The sequence below is a fragment of the Hippocampus zosterae genome, chromosome 2 (assembly GCF_025434085.1).
Source record: "Hippocampus zosterae strain Florida chromosome 2, ASM2543408v3, whole genome shotgun sequence".
NCBI classification, from domain to species: domain Eukaryota; kingdom Metazoa; phylum Chordata; class Actinopteri; order Syngnathiformes; family Syngnathidae; genus Hippocampus; species Hippocampus zosterae.
The window spans coordinates 27,564,049-27,584,555 of record NC_067452.1 but is presented as its reverse complement, the minus strand read 5'-3'; the positions used below and the strand labels follow the sequence as shown (position 1 = coordinate 27,584,555).

General features: G+C 42.9%; 1 protein-coding gene across 2 annotated transcripts; it reads left to right on the top strand.

Annotated features, from left to right (window-relative positions):
- Positions 1 to 5,639: 5,639 nt before the first annotated feature.
- stk35 (serine/threonine kinase 35) lies at positions 5,640 to 19,216 on the top strand. 2 transcript variants are annotated; one of them, XM_052054055.1, is made up of 3 exons: positions 5,640 to 6,406; positions 8,293 to 9,090; positions 17,661 to 19,216. In XM_052054055.1, exons 1-2 carry the CDS (start codon positions 5,875 to 5,877, stop codon positions 9,033 to 9,035), a joined length of 1,275 nt encoding a protein of 424 aa, XP_051910015.1. In that variant the 5' UTR covers positions 5,640 to 5,874; the 3' UTR covers positions 9,036 to 9,090; positions 17,661 to 19,216. The 2 variants fall into 2 exon arrangements, with proteins under 2 accessions (XP_051910015.1, XP_051910011.1); XM_052054051.1 differs by having other exon boundaries at positions 8,293 to 9,107.
- Positions 19,217 to 20,507: the final 1,291 nt, after the last annotated feature.

Here is a 20,507-nt window from a genome sequence, read left to right as displayed (position 1 = left end):
TGGTAATGTGGAGCTGTGGTTGAGTCAGAAACTGAAGTGAGCGTCCCTGAAACTTGTGAAAGATATTCATCCTGAAGCAAAATAATGGCAGAGCCGAGCTACGGCGCAGCACCTCTGTAGGCAGACAAACAGAAAGTACTGTGCAAGGTCAGAACCACGTACACACACACACACACGCACGCACACACACACACACGCACACACACACGCACACACACACACGCACACACACACGCACGCACGCACACGCACACACACAAAAGCGTACACAGATCGTGAGCGTCAACAGCGCATGAATCTCCTCCGAATGATCATGATGTCTCACACCCCCACATCCCCATACAAACACTTCCTGTGCATCGCACAATGTCATTTAGCGAGACGAACGTATACACGGACCTTCATTAAGCTGTTTACTTTCCTTCAAAACCAAAACCAAAAAACAAACAAAAACAAAACAAAAAAATACGTTTTACATGACAAAAGTAATGTGTGACATGAAAACTTTACATACAAATTATACCTGCTCATCTGTTAGCAGCAGGCACATCCACTTAGGTTTTCCAGTTTTTTTAATGATCATTATTTCTATTTAGCACAGTCATATCAAGTTACATCTTAAGTATTTGATGGACTGTTCTGTTCTGGCTCCATTCCTGTTCATCCTCTACACCTCGGACTTCAGACACGACACTCCAAACTGCCACCTTCAGAAGTTCTCCGATGACTCTGCGATTGTTGGCCTCATTACAGAAGGGGACGATCGGGAGTACAGGGGACTGACAAAGGACTTTGTGGACTGGTGCCAGCAGAATCTCCTCCAGATCAACCCTAGGAAAACTAAGGAGTTGGTTGTGGATTTCTGCAGGAAAAAGTCCTCACCAGCACCCATGAACATCCAGGGTATGGACATAGAGAGAGTGACCTCCTACAAGTACCTTGGTGTTCTTCTGAACGACAAACTGGACTGGTCTACAAACACCGACACCCTGATTAGGAAAGGACAGAGCCGACTCTTCCTACTCAGGAAACTGAGGTCTTTTGGGGTTGGCCATCCATTATGCCATTGTCTGCTGGTCAGGCAGCATCTCAGCCCGGGACAGAAAGAGACTGGAGCGACTGGTCAGGAAGGCCAGTTCTGTCCTGGGTTGCTCCCTTGACACTCTGGAGGAGGTGGGCAACAGAAGGATGCTAACTAAGCTAAAAGCTATGATGGCCAGTCCTTCCCACCCCCTCCAGCCCGCCCTGACAGCACTTGGTAGCTCCTTCAGCCAGAGACTGTTACACCCGCGCTGCAAAAAGGAGAGATACCGACGCTCGTTCCTACCGACTGCTGTCAGGCTGATGAATAAAAAATAACAATCATAATAATAATAATAATTAAATGATGTGAAGGAAAATTGTAAATAGTACTGCGATTTATCCATTTGTGTTCATATTGTATTTAATTGAAAGATGTTTGTTGTTTTTTTTTCTCTTTCTCCTTTCTTCTTTCTACATACATTCTTGCTGCTGGAGGCTGTAAATTTCCCCAGTGTGGGACGAATAAAGGATATCTTATCTTATCTTTTTAAACGACAAAGAATTTATTTATTAATGTATTTCTTTTTTTAAATAATTGGCCAAAGGAAATACTGTATGAAATTCAATCTTTTTTATTAGGTTGTTAAAGGTTTAGAATTTATTTATTCGTGTATTTCTTTTTTTTTTTTTTAATAATTGGCCAAAGGAAATACTGTATGAAATTCAATCATTTTTATTAGGTTGTTAAAGGTTTAAATGCAAATAATCTCTTGATAATGTCACTTACATGTTTAAATCAAATGCTAAAACAGTCGACCAGCAGTGCAATCCATCAAATTATACAGCGCATATTAGGCACTGTCGCAAAGTGTATTTCAGTTTTTAAAAACGCATGAAATACTAACGTGAAATAATACATTGGCCTAATATGTGCTAAAATGGTAAGGAAATGTGAAACTCCCCCCACGTATAAACGTAATAATTATAGTAAGCATTTATATTAAAACACAACTAGACGGTAAATGAGCCGCTTTCGTGTCCCGCATGACGACGTGGACTTAGTCTAGCGCCGCTCATCACTCGGAAATGTCGTTTCATGTCAGCCAAGAGCTGTTATTCCAATTATAACCACAAGAGGTCAGAAATGTACCATTGTCTTTAGCCCGGTTAATGTCACTGCACTGCTGTGGTCGCTTGCCGATTAAATATAGCTGCAAAGTGTGAGTCATTTAGTGTTTCATTTTAATAATTTAGGAAATAAGACATAGCACCTGAGTATGGTAAACATTCATTAATTCCTGAAATGATCCTTGGAGCTCCCATTTGACAATGGAGTAGCAATTTAACTGTTGTAGATCATGTACAGTATACACTGATGAAAAACATCATTTTCAGACTTGACAACAAAAACAACAACATGGCTAATTCAACTTTGCACCAATGTGATAAAGAAGATGAAACAAAAATGGACAGTTTGCCTTATGTGGAAGCTCCAATTACCAGTGCAGCTCCATAACAGTCAATCTTTATATTTGTGAAGCAATATACTGTAGATCTGACAATTAATCGCTAAAAGTGGTTATCACGTTGCCCACATTAGATCTGTAGTAACAATAAAAATCTTTCCTCTGGAAATTCGGAGGTTTGCAGGTCTAATTTCCATAACAAGTGTGTGTGTGTGTGTGTGTGTGTGTGTGTGTGTGTGTGTGTGTGTGCGCGCGCGTTTAGGTATTCTGTATCATCCATCACCACTCTGAATGAATGATCTGTTATTTTGTTTTAGTTTTGCAAATTTCAAATGAAACCATCTTTTGTTAGCTAAATAAATGGTGATGAATTGTGGTGTTCTGCAGTTGGCAGTGCACACATCTCCATCCTGTTTGCTCGTGAGCAAAGCTCATGGCAATGTACTGCAATACAATATGACCAACATCATTAACAGAAGAAACTCTGTGTTATGGAATCGTTATGGGTTAAAGTGAAGACACTCATCTCAGAGATAGGTGCAGTAATCCTGCACATTTCCCACAGTGTCATACAACTGCCACCTCAATGCTTACCCATGTTGGAGAAACAACATAGCAAATGTTCATAAATAAGAAGCCACTGCACACATTGCTGGTAAATATTCATAGATTGGAAGGAAAGTTTGTGGAAGAATACAAATTCCTGAGTGTTGACCTCAAGAACATAAAATAAAGCTGCACTGAACCCCCCCCCCCCCTCCCAAAAAAAACCTGGTGTCTTGAACTCAATTTTATTTTGTCAAGTGGTTGCATGAGGGCGGCACGGTGTTCGACTTGCGAGTGTGTTGCCTCACAATGCAGGGGTGCAGGGTTGGATTCCGGCTCCGGCCTTCCTGTGTAGAGTGTGCATGGTTCTCCCTGTGCCTGTGTGGGTTTTCTCTGGGTACTCCGGTTTCCTCCCACACTCCATAAATAGATTAATGGAACACTCTAAATTGTCCATAGATGTGAGGGTGAGCGCGGATGGTTGTTCGTCTGGATGGTTGAGTGCCCTGCGATTGGCTGGCAACAGGTACCCCGCATACTGCCCAAAGATAGCTGGGATAGGCTCCAGCATGCCCGCGACCCTGGTGAGAATAAAGTGGATCGGAAAATGGATGGATAGATGGATTCTTCTTCTGTTTTAATTCTTCTTAGTAAGTCACATGGTCCTATCACTGATGAGCGATTTTGAGAACAGACCCTTGGGCTACTTATGTTGTTCTTGCGGGCTAAGTTTTTTCCGCTGGTACCATTTTTTTAAAGGACAATGCACATTAATCTACAGAGCAAAAAAGTCGTTTTCCATATTAATATGATGGATTTAGCACAGTGGACACATCTCCCTCACTCATCTGCGGGGTGTGTGTCATTCCTCCCTTTCTGCTCAGCTGGCATGGAGGAAACAAAAGTGGCTGGCCTCTTGTCATTACCATCATCGAAGTGGATTATTTAACTTGCAATTTCTCATCTATGCAAGCAGCTAATCCTATTGCAGCATGATGTGCCCTTATTAGAAGTCCTCTCATGTGAGGTTTAGTAAATTTGAAAGACCAATCTGAAGTATTTGTACATTTAGAGAGTGTGCTTGCAATTATTTCGTATGTATGTTGTCTACTAAGTAGTCGGAGTCAATATTTGTTAAATGGTTTAGCAGCAGCGATGCTGACTATCAGGGAACTCTGCATCATGGGAAAAAGTCAGTGGTGCTTTTGACATTGGGATTTCTGATGATTGTAGTGCTTGAGCTTGGACTAACAAATACATCATTCCAGCATGGCCACTGAGCAATGACAATAGAAAGTCTGCTCTTGTGCATCCAGTCGGCCTGGTATGCAGGACAATGAATGATGCTCACTGTAGAGCTGGAATAACCCTGTGCTGGGACAAACAAAACATAGTAAGGACAAAAGACACACACCATTGCAGTCAATAATTTTAACACATTACTCTATGTCTCGACCACTGTACCGCGACTGAAGCCGAGAACACACATAACCATCCGAACATCTTAACAACAGGAATATCTTTGTTCTCCAAATCTGTCACGTCATTAGTTTCATGTTACTCCATGTCGCTATAGTTTTAATTCATTATTCTTATATTGGTCCCTCAAGGGGAAATTCCACTCACTATCCAATGTATACTTTTTGGTGCACACAGAAATACGTCACACACATTGTCCATAAAGAGAAATTGAGTGAAAGGCGTGCATAGTGTTGCACCATTTGAGCTGGGGAGGTGGGGGCAAGGGTACATCGACAGTACCCAGGAACCAAACTACCATTTCTTTGACGAGTTGCCAACTTTACTTTTTTTGCTCACAACAGGACTCGAACCTTTACCCACCAACCCCAAAGCCTAAGACCCTTCTTCAATACTAACGGACAGCATTACTAAACAGCGCGGTTGACTGTTTAGAGAAATTAGTAGATTGTAGACATGTTTTCAAATGTGGAGGGGAAAAGTAAACAAAAATATACGGACTTATACTGTAATATCTGTTTCTTGTATTTGGTGACGTCATAGAGAGGGGACGAGCCAGGTTGGGCAATACTGTATTGGCCCCAGCAGTGAGTGTGGACTGTGGAGCGCATAGACATGAGTTATGGCCAACAGCAAGTCCGATGAATGTGTGTGTTATTGCCCTTTTGTTTATTTAAAAAAATGACAGGTTACATCAGCGACTGCGTGCATCCTTCTTTCCGCATTGAAGGGCATTACACTACATAATATATGTACTGAAATGCAGTAACTTAGTATTTGTACTTGTTTACTTCGCACCGCTCGGACGTTTTGTACCAACTGTGCTATGATGTGGGGGCGGGGTCCTCATGCCACCGAGCACGTGCTGCCCAACGCTCGTGTTTTCCCACGCGGCCGTGAAGCAGCATGGACAAAAAAGAAAAAGACGGCGGTGGTCTGTGGCAGTCACAATTCAGTATTTTTTTCAGCAAAGTTGATACCTTTTGTACTAAATAATGGCGTCGAATAAGCTCTACCGAGGCTCTATTTTTAAAACTAAACACTTGTCTTTGCGTATTGAACTGACGGAATCACTGCGAGTTAGTTTGGACCGTCAACCAATCAACACCAGTCTTTAGCCGTACGTAACCGGAAAACCACGCCCCTTGTCCTATGCTCGCTGGAACGTTTTGTTTTTTGAAGCCAATTTACTTCCACACTTGGTCCACCATTGGCATTCCGCTGACTTTGCAACGTTAACTGGACTTTAAATCTTACAGGAACGTTACGAAACGGGACTCAAATTCGACGAGTTTGGAGTTAAAGTAATGAAATGTAAACACGCCCACCATTCATGTAAATTTCATCTAAAATTTTAATCATGGATGTTTGCGACGGGAAAAAGAAGAGAAAGATAAGCGGCGGCGGCAATTCCAGGCGAAATGTGGCCGGGAAGGCGAAAAGAGAGCCGGCTAAAGTCCTCCGCTCCCTCACGGTGGAGGACAATAACAAATACCGGGAGCCCATGGAGGAAGAGGACGACGACGACTGCTTCTCCATTAGCTTCCTCCGGACAGTTCGACCAGAGCCTGCCGTGCAGGCACCTCTGTCGGTGCCACCGAGATACACTCTGATCCGGGAGGTGGGTCGGGGTAGCTACGGTGTGGTGTACGAGGCCATAGCCCGGAAAACTGGAGCCAGGCTGGCCGTTAAAAGGCTCCAGTGCGACGCGCCGGAGAATGTGGAGTTGGCTTTGGCCGAGTTCTGGGCCCTGACCAGCCTGGAGAACCGACACCAGAATGTTGTGCAACTGGAGGAGTGTGTCCTACAGAGGAATGGCTTGGCCCAGAAGATGAGCCATGGCAACAAGAGGTCCAAACAATACCTGAGGCTGGTGGAGACCTCACTGAAAGGTACAGAAATCACTGGTATTTCTTACCTTTTTACTGTGGGGACACCGCCTTAAAAAACTACCGGTATACAGGTATTTCAATTTAAAACTACCAACCTATGAGCAAAGTTATTACGCTGTATTTTGCTCCCAAGTTCAAACTGAAGTAGTCTAGTCAAGTCAACAGTATTTATAGAGCACTTTCAAACAGCCATCGCTGCATACAAACTGCTGTACATGGAGCAATTTAACATGCACAATAAACAGTAAGACAAATCGGTAATAAAGGCGGTAGAAAGCACCAAACAGTAAAATCAAGAACAAATCTAAGTCATGCTGAGTCGAATGCCAAAGAATACAAGTGAGTTTTGAGGAGGGCTTTGAAGATGGGCAGCGAGGAGGCTTGCCGAATGTTCAGTGGGAGGTCATTCCAGAGAGAGGGACCAGCAACAGTTATACAACAGTTGTTATAATATGTTATAATAACAGTAGTTGTTATTATAACAACATAAATTCATTGTTTTAAGTGAAGCATGTTTATGCACATGGCATTGAAGCAGAGTTACAGTTTTTCAACCATTATTTCTCATCTATACATGTCAAGTATGTACAGTATGTAACCACAATGCCCACCACAAAAATAAGAATCCCCTGAACACTACACTTATTTGACGTGTCACTCTCGCATAAAATGTTTATATTTTATTGTATGTGGTATAAGTTGTATGTTATCAGGTTTGACCTACTTTTCACTGTGTGCTTTTGTCCTGGCTCAGCACTCTAAAATCTCCATATGTTTGCTTTTCTTTTGGCAACTTGTCTCTAATGCATAGGTGTCAAAGTCAGGTCCTGGAGGGCCGCTGTCCTGCATGTTTTCCAAGTCTCCCTGTTGCAACACACCCGATTCAAATTAACAAGTTCAATGTCAGGCTTCCGCAGTGCTTGCTAATGATCTGATCATTTGAATCAGGTGTGTTGCAACAGGGAGACTTGGAAAACATGCAGGACAGCGGCCCTCCGGGGACCTGACTTTGACACCTATGCTTATGTAAGAATGTCAAATTTATCTCAAGATTTCCTTCTTTGGGAGTCATCAAGACAAAATTGAGTCAATAGAGTTGGATCACATTGCAAAGACTGAATGGGCCTCTTAGGTGTTAATGCAGTCACAGTTTGTTACCACTGCTAAAATTCAACACTCATACCATTGCGAACATATTTTGTGTACGTAGGTAACTACTTTTAAGTTTAAAAAAAAAGAGGAACATCTTTCAATTAATAAAAATAAGAAAAAAAGACCACACTGATTAACTCTTATTACTAAAATTTGCACTTGAACCAAAAACAGTCACCATTCATGTTCATGTCCTGTTCATGGCAACTTCATTGTCAAATGTGCTACATGTGCAAGTAGTATGATATGCAAGTAGCAGTATTCTCTTTTGCGCAATGTTACATATATTGACAGAGTTTCTGTCATTTCTTACATTCTTGTGGCTACTGCAGACCAATTAGAAAAGAGATTGTTGTCATGTGTTTTGTTCTGACATTTTGAATGGTTTGGAATATTTACAGTGTCAGAAGGAAGCCAGTGAGTGGCAAATCCCTTGAGTGTCCACACGCGTCATTAAATTTAGACAGGAGAAAGCAAAATAAAGGCGTGAAAGCACCTGTCGACATGTTGCAAAAGTCTGTACTTTTTCCTGCATGGCCTCCAGCTCTTAATTTACAAGCCTTGAAGACATTTCTTTAACTTTTTCATCTGGCTCCTTCTCTGAGTCGCATAGTTGGTTGAAATTCAGTTTGGTCACACAACAGCACACACTCTTTGGGTGTTGTGCTATGGACCGTAGAAAACCTGACTCCTGACTGACTGCATGTATTCTTTATCTTTTTCTGCCTGTGCAGGGGAACGCATTATAGGTCAGCCGTCGGAACCGTGCTACCTCTGGTTTGTCATGGAGTTTTGTGAAGGTGGTGACCTCAATCAGTACGTCCTGTCTCGTCGACCGGATCCCCAGACCAACAGGAGTTTTATGCGCCAGTTGACAAGTGCTGTGGCTTTCCTGCACCGGAACAACATTGTTCACAGGGATCTGAAGCCAGATAACATTTTAATCACACAGAAATCCGGTTCACCGGTTCTTAAAGTAGCTGACTTTGGCTTGAGTAAGGTTTGCGCGGCTGTGAATTCGAAGAACGCCGAGGAGTTGCCCGCTGCAGATGTTGGCAGCAGAGGGAGCAACCAGAACAACATTGTCAACCTCAACAAGTTATGGTTGTCCTCTGCGTGCGGGTCAGACTTCTACATGGCCCCCGAGGTATGGGAGGGCCACTACACGGCTAAGGCGGATATCTTTGCCTTAGGCATCATCATCTGGGCAATGATTGAACGGATCACGTTCATTGACGCCGAGTCCAAACGGGAGCTGCTGGGCACCTACGTGCGACATGGCTCAGAGATTGTGCCTGTTGGCGAGGCCTTGTTGGAGAACCCCAAGATGGTCCTCCACATTCCTCAGAAAGCCAGGAGCTCCATGTCAGAAGAGGTGAAGAAACTCCTCCAGGAAATGCTTGCGTTCAACCCTCAGGAGCGACCCGACGCCTGTCAGCTGGAGGTGCTGATGGACCGGGTCACGTGTGCCGCGTGAGCGCCCCAACTACTCAATCCTTTCCCTTTTTCCCCACTCCAACTAATCAAAAAAGGTACCTTTATTTCCCAGGTAAGATCATCTCTCTTACCAATATTATATTGTTTTGTTTTACAATCAGATATTGTCACTTGTGTGTGTTACCTATTGGGGGTAAAGTCATTTGGATCTACACAACTAAATCAAAACCAACAAATGCTTGCAAAAGGCAAGGAACAATAAAAACGAAAATTGATAGTCAACTGAAAGGACAAAAAAATCCAATATGTGGTTGAGAATACAGATCAAGGAACATACTTACTAGAACAATAATGCTATGAACTAACAAGGCTATGAGGCTAAAATGCCAAGACTGTCTAGAAAATTAGGCACTTAGTGACAGACACGTGAGCAAGGCTAATCGACAGAGTCCAGATCCATGTGCTTTGCGTGTGTTATGGTTTTTTTTCCCAACAATTTTCTGTGTGTCAAAAATTGCAAGCCATTTTCATTTTTTCATCTATTAATTTATTAGTAATCATGATGGGCAGCAGCTGGTAGTTTTATTAAAATCCAAGGATATGTAAAAAAATCTTTTTTTTTTTTTAAACTTTCTTGTCAAATGCAGATAGTGCGATTTTGAAGAGTTTCTGTCAGGGTTTTTTACCCAGACAAAGTTAAACAAATGACTCGACACACAAGGAAGATTGTCTTTCTTTGGCGAAAGTGGATCTCTGAGAGCGAACGAAGCTTTAGTTGCTCCGTGATCACACTCGGAGTCCTTTGTCCTCCTGTCGGACTTTTATTGTTAACACATGCAAAATACAAGAAAAACACTGCCCCCGATATTTGCATACCGCGCCCCCCGGTCCGGCTCCTCTGTAGTGATCTGATCTACCCGAATACACAAGACACAGATTTGCTGATGACAAATGTCCACCTGGGAGTGAAAGCTGTTCCCAAACCGTCTTTTGGTATTCAACATCTCTCTCTTCCCAAGTCGTTGATTCCCACATAGTGATTGAATCAATCCTTTTTCCATCTGTTCGCCCCCTTGCTTTGATGTGATTACTCAAGAAAAGGCCCTCCGCCCAAACAACCGACACCTCTGCGCTGAGTATGTCCAGACATGCCCAAATTAACCGAAACTTTAAACATGATACCATTTTGCTCATAAATATCTCGATCATAAAATTATTTATTGAACATTATATTTAAATTCCAAATCAGACAACTTCAGATGAATCCAACATTGGAATTTCCACTGTATTTGCTTGCTTAACTGGTAACTGTTTCTTCTGTTAGTCGGTTAATGACGTGACAGTGTGAAGGTTAAAGGTACTGACTAGGGAGAAAAGCGCCAAGGTAGCCAGCAAGTGCAGCTAAAATTTACACCTTTGAGAGAGTGGATGTGTATTTTGTTCCGGTTGTAAAATCAAAGTGACCCAAACATCAGGATGTTTGTTTAAACTAAAACCACTGTCAAAGACCGAGCTTGACAGTTAGCTCTCAGATCATGCCACGAGCCCCGACGAACCCCCTATTGTAAAAGACCTTATGACATAACACCTCTCATCCCCCAAACCACGTGTGATTGCTGATGCACTCCGAGCACGCCATTGTGTGCTAGAATCTAGCTTCTCCGGCTTAGTTCTCTCACAGCATGATGAGAACGCACGTTATGCAACGGGCCTGCATGGCTGCAACTGGTTCAGTCAGAAACATGTCATCAGCACCGAAGGGATTAGGGCTGTAAACGTTGACGGCGGGTGGTCACATCTTTGTGCTGCCCGGTGGTATTTATGGCACATGTAGGTTAACTCGGGGTGTAGCTAACAACGGTACACTCACCCTTCAGAGGCCAGGAATGTGATTTAAAGAAAAGCGACCAAAGAGATGTCACACAAATGATTTTTTTTTTTTGCTTTTGCTTTTCACGGACTATAATCAACAATTTTTATTTCTTTAAAAAAACATTGTGTATAGCAGCAAACTTTATTTTCTCATTATTAAAAAAAGTTCCAGTTTAAACTCAGTATTTCTGAATGAGGTGTATGGTCTTTTAGCATAGCTAAATGGAATTTAACAACTAGATAAGAGCTTGTGTAATGTAATTTTGAGAACATTTATTGTGCAGATCTCAAGAGTCAAAATTCAGGACTGTATCATGAAAAAAAATCACAGATATTCTGAATAATCACTATATTAATATACTTTTAAGATGATTGGTCACTCCTCCCAGCTGACATACAGTACGTCATAATTAATTTCTCACCCTGTTTAGCTGTGTTGTGTTATTCTATATGAATTTCTCTCCAGGCACTAAATTGCCTGCCATTTTGCTTTTCCAAGTTGGATATGCTTTGCTTTAACGAATTTCCAGTCAGAGTTCTCTGGAGCGGATACTCAATCACCCAAGCAACTGTGTTCACACGGCAAGATTTGGTCCGGTGCTACACCGGGGCTGCCCCAGTAGAGCGTTCACACGTGCAAATTAGCTCCGGCGTAGCCCCGGAAAAAGGCTTACATCGGACCAAATTTGATCCACCTCAGGGAGGTGGTTTAAAAATTTGCTCCGGAGCAAATGCTCGTTTGCGAAGCAGCACCGATGTAAATTTGCATGTGTGAACGCAACTGGGATAAATTTGCTCCAGAGCAAATGCTTGTGAAGAGTACGTATGGCGAGAATGCGTTGCTTTCGCGCTCTGTCGGATTTCCGTCATGTGTTTGTTTAATAACGACACAAGACTTGGCTGGTAACATCTTTCCTTTTGTAGGAGACTGGACCGTCTCGAAGTTGTTTGTGTAGTTTGTTCCTTTGTTTTGTGATTTCCTCTCTTGATTTTCTGTTTGGCGCATTACGTATTTGCTTTTCCGAGTGTCATTGAAGTCATTGTTGATTTACGTTTTCGGGGGCGGTCACTCTCGAGCAGAAGGCACGGTGACCGAGAAGGAGAAGGACGTGCCTGTCCAGTAGTTGCTTGAGTTGCGTTTTAAAAAGAACCAACACGACAGCTCATTTGTCTTCTGGCGTTTTGCTCCGCTGCAGAAACTGCCCTGTGAACGCAAGTGGGGCTGCACCGACGCTGTGCCGGTGCAGACATGCTCAACGGCTTTGTACGTGTGAACGCTCCATTAGATTACCTTCGCAATTAGCAGGGCTTCTGCTTCTACTGGTACTTACTCCTCGTCATCTCTCTGTGAGAACAATACTTGTTAGAAGCGTAGCTCATTAACTGCCATGGATGATTACTTAGAAATGACTTCGCAAGACGTCCGTTGTTCATTAGCTGGTGCGGTGTAAGCAGCAACGAGTTTTCCTTTTACTCAGACCGTCCGCACATCGGTCACCTATGAGCGTTGCGCCAAATTAATGCGTGTTTATCCAACAAGGCGAAGCTTTTTTGGACTGTTCGATTATAGGGAAAATTAAAAAATCTAGTAAGTCTCAGTTTTGCTATTCAATGTGTTTTGATGAAGCACAAATGCAAATTTTGACTGGCAAACTGCTTTGCTGACTGTAATAATGGGGAAAATTCCAGCTCTGTACAGTATGTCGACACCTCCTCTTCCCCTTCCAGGAGTTAAATGATTATTGGTAGGTTCTTCCCACATAAGCATACATGGAAGATCAAATGACTCCTTAAATTAAACAGAAACATCCCAAATCAGCAAAATATAACAGAACCCTGCTTTAAATGGCTGAAAGAATGTGGCAATGGTGTCATGAGCGCAAAGATGGACGTTTTTGGCTAAAATGTGAAATGGCACTGCACATTTGCCGCAGGGCCTTTAGAGCACCATAACCATGGTCCAGTGAAGGGCGGTGATTGCCGCACAATTCAAGTGATACAATAGGTGCAGTCCCCTTGGCAAAATGCTGCTGACTTTGCACCCATTGTATGCGTAGTTGTCATTAGCAGACACACACCCTCAATTGACAGGACATTGCTCCTTGCCTTGATCTCCATTCATGTGCTGTCAAGTCAAGTCAACAGTATTTATAGAGCACTTTCAAACAGCCAACGCTGCATACAAAGTGCTGTACATGGAGCAATTTAATCTGCACAATAAACTGTAGATCTCTTAAACATGGCCTTGAGTGTGACCACACATTTCCCTCAGGATATTCTATAGGCACAGGATGATTTTGTGTTTTTTTTTAATGCCAATGGAAGATTGTCATTTGAAAATGCTTTTGAAGTCATTCACATTCAATCTTGATTCCATCTACCTCAGTTCTGTTTGTGACAGCCACTCATCACCCCTCCACTTCCTTCCTCGGACAGTGACAGTGTCGCTCATTATTCCAAAGCTTACGGAGGCCCGTGTCTGGAACATTTTGTGCCCTTGCTGTCTGCGGGACCGTATGGCGTCTCTTTACAAACCGGGCCAGGGCCACATTTAAGCCCCAGTCCAGTTTATCCTTACTTGTGAATCCGCTTTCATTTCTCGGACAGCAGGAAGAGACTTTGTCATCTTCACTTTAGATTGTCCTTTTGTATGAATGGCACGAACGCCTGTATACAAGCAGCTTTCACCTTTTGAAGGCATTCTTTCACCATCTGGTCGCCATACCCCAAAGCAGCATGCGTTTTAATCAGGACAGCAAAACAATTTTTGTTTCAAGTTTTCTTTTCCGTTCTTTTTTTTTTTTTTTTACTTTTGGCCCACAGGAAATTAAGTTGCTTTGACAACAGCTTGAAGGCAGGACACATCCACGCAACAATATGTTTTGTAATAGCGCTCACAGTCGGAGAGGTTGTTACACAGAGACTGAGAAATGCCCCATAAAAACCCAACTGCATTTACAAGATTTGGGGGAGTTAGTGTAATGACTGCAGTGACGGTTATCCAACGATAAAGTTGCGAAAGTAGTCGCTTGGTGGCTAAGAGTTCTAAAGTTGGTATTATTTCGTGCAGAGTCAAACTCGAACAGGACAAACGGAATTGTCTCAAGAGATGTAACTCTGTATGTGCTAAGTTTATTAATAAGTTCAATTTGAGGAAAAAATGATGAGTTTGATTCAAACCAGGTGTAGTCACCCGGTGTTATAGAGAACAAGAACACACCTATTCACTCGAAAAAAATAATTGCTCAGGTTGTGTGTGTGTGTGTGTGTGTGTGTGTGTGTTGACTGCTTCCAATGACAAGGAATTGTCTCCAAAACATAACCTAAAAATCTATTTAACTGATTTAAAAGTGGACATTTGCGCCCACATTCAAAACAATGTCATTATTTCCTAAATGACTGTAATTAATGAATTAGCCATTAGTCCCTATAATTAGTGCCCGGTAGTCCACTGGTTAGCACGTCGGCTTCACAGTGCAGAGGAACCGGGTTCAATTCCAGCTCCGGCCTCCCTGTGTGGAGTTTGCATGTTCTCCCCGGGCCTGCGTGGGTTTTCTCCGGGTGCTCCGGTTTCCTCCCACATAACAAAAACATGTGTGGCAGGCTGATTGAACACTCTAAATTGTCCCTAGGTGTGAGTGTGAGTGCAAATGGTTGTTCGTTTCTGTGTGAGTGCAAATGGTTGTTAGTTTCTGTGTGCCCTGCGATTGGCTGGCAACCGATTCAGGGTGTCCCCCGCCTACTGCCCGAAGACAGCTGGGATAGGCTCCAGCACGCCCAGCGACCCTTGTGAGGACCAAGCGGCTCGGAAGATGGATGGATGGATGGATAGATGTCCCTATAATTTTTTTGGGGAAGTAGTGATATTCATCCATCCATTTTCTCATCAGCTTATCCTTACACGGTACGCGGGCGTGCTGGAGTCGATCCCCGTTGTCCTCGGGCAGCATGCGGGGTACTCCCAAAACTAGTTGCCAGCCAATTGCAGGTTACACACAGACAAATGACACACACTTAGAATCACACACAGGGAAATTTTAGAGCGTTTTATTAGTCTACCATGCATGCTTTTGGAATGTGGGAGGAATGCCCTATGCCTACATATGACATTTTGAATATCTTTAAGTATTGTTTTGATCACAGTGTCTCTATACTATATTGGCACAGTGGCCGGTTGGACTTTATGTTCGTTATCTTAGAACCCAGAACCGTATTAATCGTGCGTATAAAAGATGGACATTTATGCAGATTCGATCCCATTTTGTGGCGCGTTTGGTAATGCACTTCAAGCGTGTTGTGTTGTACTCTGACGGTTGCTGAAGATTTCTTTGGAGATGTCTTCAGTGGACAGATCCTTGAGTGACCAAAGGTAAAGCAGACTAAAAGGTTAATAAAATGTCACAGCTGAGGTGCTTGGTGGAGAGAGAGCGAAATAGGGTGGCATCAAACCAAGTACACTCCACAATCGTAGGTTTTAAGTTGATGGTGGTTAGGATATCGCAGCCGGGGACCATGTTGAAGCTGCGTCTACAGATGGTTGACTTAAATTATGTTATGCAAAAATCAAACAAACAAATGCTTTGGGGTCAAATTTTGGCCCCGGCAACACTTTATTTGGATTCCTGCTGTGAAAGAAAAAGGCAACTGGCATCTTTGCAGCTAGAGGAACATGCAGGCACAGACTCCCACTTACATAACAGATAATTAAACAAGAACGGCATCCGTGAGAAATGTGTTTCTTTGCATGCCACACGCCTACAAATACACCCCGAGATTGTAAAAATTCAACACTCCATCCAGTAATCACTGAAAGTGCCGTGGTGTCTCCAGGAACCCAGCCCCACCACTTTCCTCAAAATACTGGTTGCACTTGTTTGAACAGTGGTATGCAACAACAAATAGCTGGCATTTGACTTCATTCTCCCCAGATTTCAAAACGTTGGCCTATGACGGATTTTCTTTATTTTTGTGACACTTGGATTAAAATGACACGATCTTCACTGAATAAGATGAAAAGTCGCCACACCTGCTCGTTTCTAAACCCACGACCAAGATGAGCTTATCATGCATCTTTCAACACCATTTATAGCTTTTATAGTGTGGCGCATGCTCTTGGCGTACCTCAGACATAACATTTGTCCCAACAAGTATGAGTTTCTGCCTTTAGCCAGATGATGTCTGTCATTACGCCAAGACAGACCCGCGAGAGGCAACATGGTGCCAGTGGGCACTGTAAGTACGCGTGTGCAGCCTGCGTTAGCCAACTTGGTGAATGGTGCATTGTGTTTACGGCATTAAAATGGCCCCACCTCAGCTGTGACGTAACCACTTTCCATGTCCTCTGCACAGTCCATCATCAGCAAGATGTGTGTGTGCGCTGCTAAGCTGACCCACTTGCGTTCATACCATGTGCTGCTGTGGGTTATGCAACCTAAAAAAGTGACACACCACAGACAGCCTGAGCAGTAGCTCCGCTGGCCGCTGGGCTATTATTCGAGTGCTGTGCAAAAAAAAAAAAAAAAAAAATACAACATCAGTTATACAATTTCTTTTTCTTAAAATGTTCTTGTATTATTATCCATCCATTTTCCAATCCGCTTATCCTCACAACGGTCACGGGGGGTGCTGGAGTCGATCCCAGCCTTCTTCGAGCAGTAGGCGGAGGACACCCTGAACTGGTTGCCAGCCAATCGCGGGGCACACAGAGACGAACAACCATCCACGCTCACACTCACAACTAGGGACAATTTAGAGTGTTCATTCAGCCTACCATGCATGTTTTTGGAATGTGGGAGGAAACCGGACTACCTGGAGATAACCCACGCAGAACATGTTAAGGCCACACAGGGAGGCCTGAGCTGGAATCGAACCCAGTACCTCCGCACTGTGAGGTCGAAGCGCTAACCACTGGCCGCCCATGTTTTATTATATTGTTATATAATACAGAGTTTGAATTCGTTTCACCAGGGAACATTTATTTCATGCTGACAGAACACATTAAAAAGTAATTCCAGGTCCCACTGTAATGAAAAAAGTACTGTGGACTGAATTTGTTTTTCAAATTTCAAGTTGCACACAAGATTTTTTGGGAGAAAAGCTGCCTCTACTTATGCGTGTGTTTCATTCGGCGAAAAGTCAGCATGGCTGGGCCTACGGATCTGTCAGGCTTCTCACGCGATGTAACCGTCAGTTCTTTTCGACCTCAGACACTGATGGTATAGTGGTACACTTGCCTGACTTGTATCAGAGCAGCGTGGGATCGGTTCCCACTCACTGATGGTGTGGACGTGGGTTGGTTGTTCATCTCTGTGTATGCCCTGCGACTGACTGGCGACCAGTAGCCCGCCTTTCGTCCGAAGTCAGCTGAGATGGGCTCCAGCTCCCCGCTGCGCCATACAGGATAAGCAGTGTCGAAAATGAATGAATCAGACCTCAGAATGACAGGTCATCCTCGGCTGTCAACCCCCCCCCCCCCCCCCCAAAAAAAAACCTTACAGTACTCCCAATTCATTTGTGAACTGGTTCTCCCTGTTATCTGTCTATGACCAACTCTTGACGCATATCCACTCAATATACAGTGCGGCTGATGAGTCAATGAAGTCTTCATAACTGGTTTGTCAAAAAATTAGCAATTGATTAAAAGTCAACCTTGGTGATGCTGTCAATATCGTTGGGGCGGTGGAACAACAAAAGTTTACAAACGGGCTCACGGAACAAATTGATTCTATAACTCGAGGTACCACGATGTAATCAATGAACAATTTGGATAATTTTATTTGCTCTGTGTCTACAGATTTTGTTTACCGCGTGGATGTGGACTCCTTGACAGAGAAAGGGAATCCGGCAAAGCGAAACTGTGAAGAACACAACGTGTTCATTTTGGACTGATGTGGTCAGATTCTTCAGTTGGGACCAGTATGCAATCAACTCTCTTCCAGCACCACCCGCAATGAAACGTCTTGATGTAGCTGTTTGTTTTACTCCTTCCGAGCCTGTTTGTTTTCTTTTTCATTGTGATGCAGCGAGTAGTAGCACAGGTAAGCTAACCTACCTTTTATGGGATGACCCTTGTCCTGAGGTGGCTGCGTCGCTTCTTTCCTCTGAACAGGCGTTGCTATCAGTTTCCCCACAGGGTGCCTTAAACACGGTCTTGCAACACTGAAAAATGACGTGGATCAAGGGGGCAATAGAGGGCAGGTGATTGAATGGAACCAAAAGCGCATAGATTAGCGTACGAAGACTGCAGAGGCTTTTTCAAACGATTTGGTTTGTAAACACAGGGAGCTTCTTTCTTCATTGCGTATCGGACCAAAGCATGATGTAGCATTTCATTTTAGTCATTCCGCACTCGTGGTGGACTTTGAGGTATTTTCCCCCCATGTGGTGTGGAGCGACCTCATTAGCGACACGCTTTCCCTTTACACGCTCAGTTTTGTTTGAAACCTCCTCAGGTTCTTGGCGACCTCTTCACTACTAAACAAGTGTGTGACTAGTTTTCTTGTGGAGTTTGGGCTTAGACATAAGTTGGCGCTCACTAACATTTTTCTTGCCCTCAACACGGTCACCCGGTGTAGCCTAGTTCTTATGAGGTGGTGTTATTGTACAGTTAACTCAATGTTAAGACAATCTCCAAAACGAAATGTAAATGTATGATGTTTTCTTTTTGCAACCGTTTTACAAATGTACGGTAGTTCACACGCACAGTTTGTTACGTGTGATCATGCTCCATTGCTTTACAATGGACTCGTTCAAAATCAATATCACCGAACTCAGAAAACTCCTTTTTTTTCTTTTCCAAAATTTGAATCTTCCAAATCCACAAGGAAAAAAATCCTTGAAATTCGCTTGTTGCTCTTTTGAATAAAAATGTAGATTGAGACTTTGGTTCTATCTAAAACGGTATAAAAAGTCAAAATATTACTCTTATTGCTGTACAGCAATGCTGAGAAATGTAGGGTTTAAACTACAATACGTCCCTGTTATGCCATCAGGCTTTTGGTTTGCTGTGGTTGATGCAGTGCTCAAGGGTCATCAAGGCTCTCATTATTTTTCTTTCAAATTCAACATTCAGACATCGTTCCACTTGAAAAACTAAAACAACTTCACGCTATGCAAAATGTTTCACTGAGAACAATTTAAAAACACAGTGTTGTGTGTAAGATATATGTTTTGAATTTTTCCCACTTGTACTGAAATGTATGTTTATTTGATGTACATCAACAAATGTTTTTGTTACTGAAGTTGACAGGAGCCAGTAAGATATATATATATATATATATATATTTTTGTGGGTTTTTTTTCTTGTAAATATATTTGACGACATTTCTTGAAATAAAAATTACAAATTGAGTCAAAGTCTATTTTAAATTCCTATAAAATACTACTCCAACTTTGTAATTAATTGGACAGCAATAGTTGCGACTGGTTCATCTTCAAACCCTTCCAAAAACCATCAAGCAGAAGACGGTTTGAGGAGCTTTTGAGCTAAACGCCAAACCTTTGGTAACTCCCGTTGAGCTACTCTAACGCGTATTGGACGAGTACCGGTAATTCAACATACTGTCTGGCCTGGCCTCTTCCATTCACCATCATGGTGTTGATGGTAGCATCGGTATACATAGACGAGACTAATCCTAATCCACAAGACTTTAATCCACTGTGAGAATATACTGTGGGAAGTACGTGCGTCATTGTGACCTGTCCTGGATCATGAGATGAATCATGACATTTACCAGTCTGAGCTCGTCCATATTAGGACCGTGACATAGCACGGACTTGAGGTCAGGAGGTTTTGGCCCGAGGGCAGCGATGTCTGTCCTTCCCACTGATTCTGAATCAGGCGACACAGATTTGAATGTGTATTGTTATTCCCTCTCGACTTCATATATATAAATTCAAGAAATCAATTATTTTTCCTACACTATTACCACAACACTACGATAGACATAACTGCATGCACTCCTGAATATAATTAATACTCAGCATTATTTTAAGAAATAGGTTATCAAGGAAACAATGTCACAAGAATTTGCACGCTGGGAAACACTTACTTTTTAAAATGAGGCAAAACAAAAGGTTTTTCTATCGAGAGGGTCTATCGAGAAAATGCATACCTGCACAATAACAACATTGCCCTTATGTAACTGCTTTTACGCACTGAGCGACTCGTGAATTTTTCAAATGTAGATCTTCTGAAAATGCACAAATCCAACCTTGTTGTATTCTATGATATTGTTTCCAAAAGAGATTTCAACATAAAAGTGAATTAAAGGATATGGTAAGTGAAATGTTTGCACTGCTGTGCCTGGTGCAGCACATGCACAACACTGGGAACATCATGTCCCAGGCTGCCAGCTTTTTGCAGGTTGGCATGAAAGCTCAGTTTATTGGATGGAGCAGTGCTGCCCCCTACCGATCACATTTGCTTGTTATCATCATCATCATCATCATCATTACTTTTACTGTACACCCGACCATTTTCTCTGATAATCAAGGCTGGGTCAGGACCCGGGGGTCGGCAAACCGCTGGTCCATAGCCGCATGTGGCTCTTTAGCGCCGCCCTAGTGGCTCCCTTAAAAACCTTAAAAACAAAAACCGGAAATGTTTCAAAAACCTGATGTGCTCGAAAAAAGGCAAGAC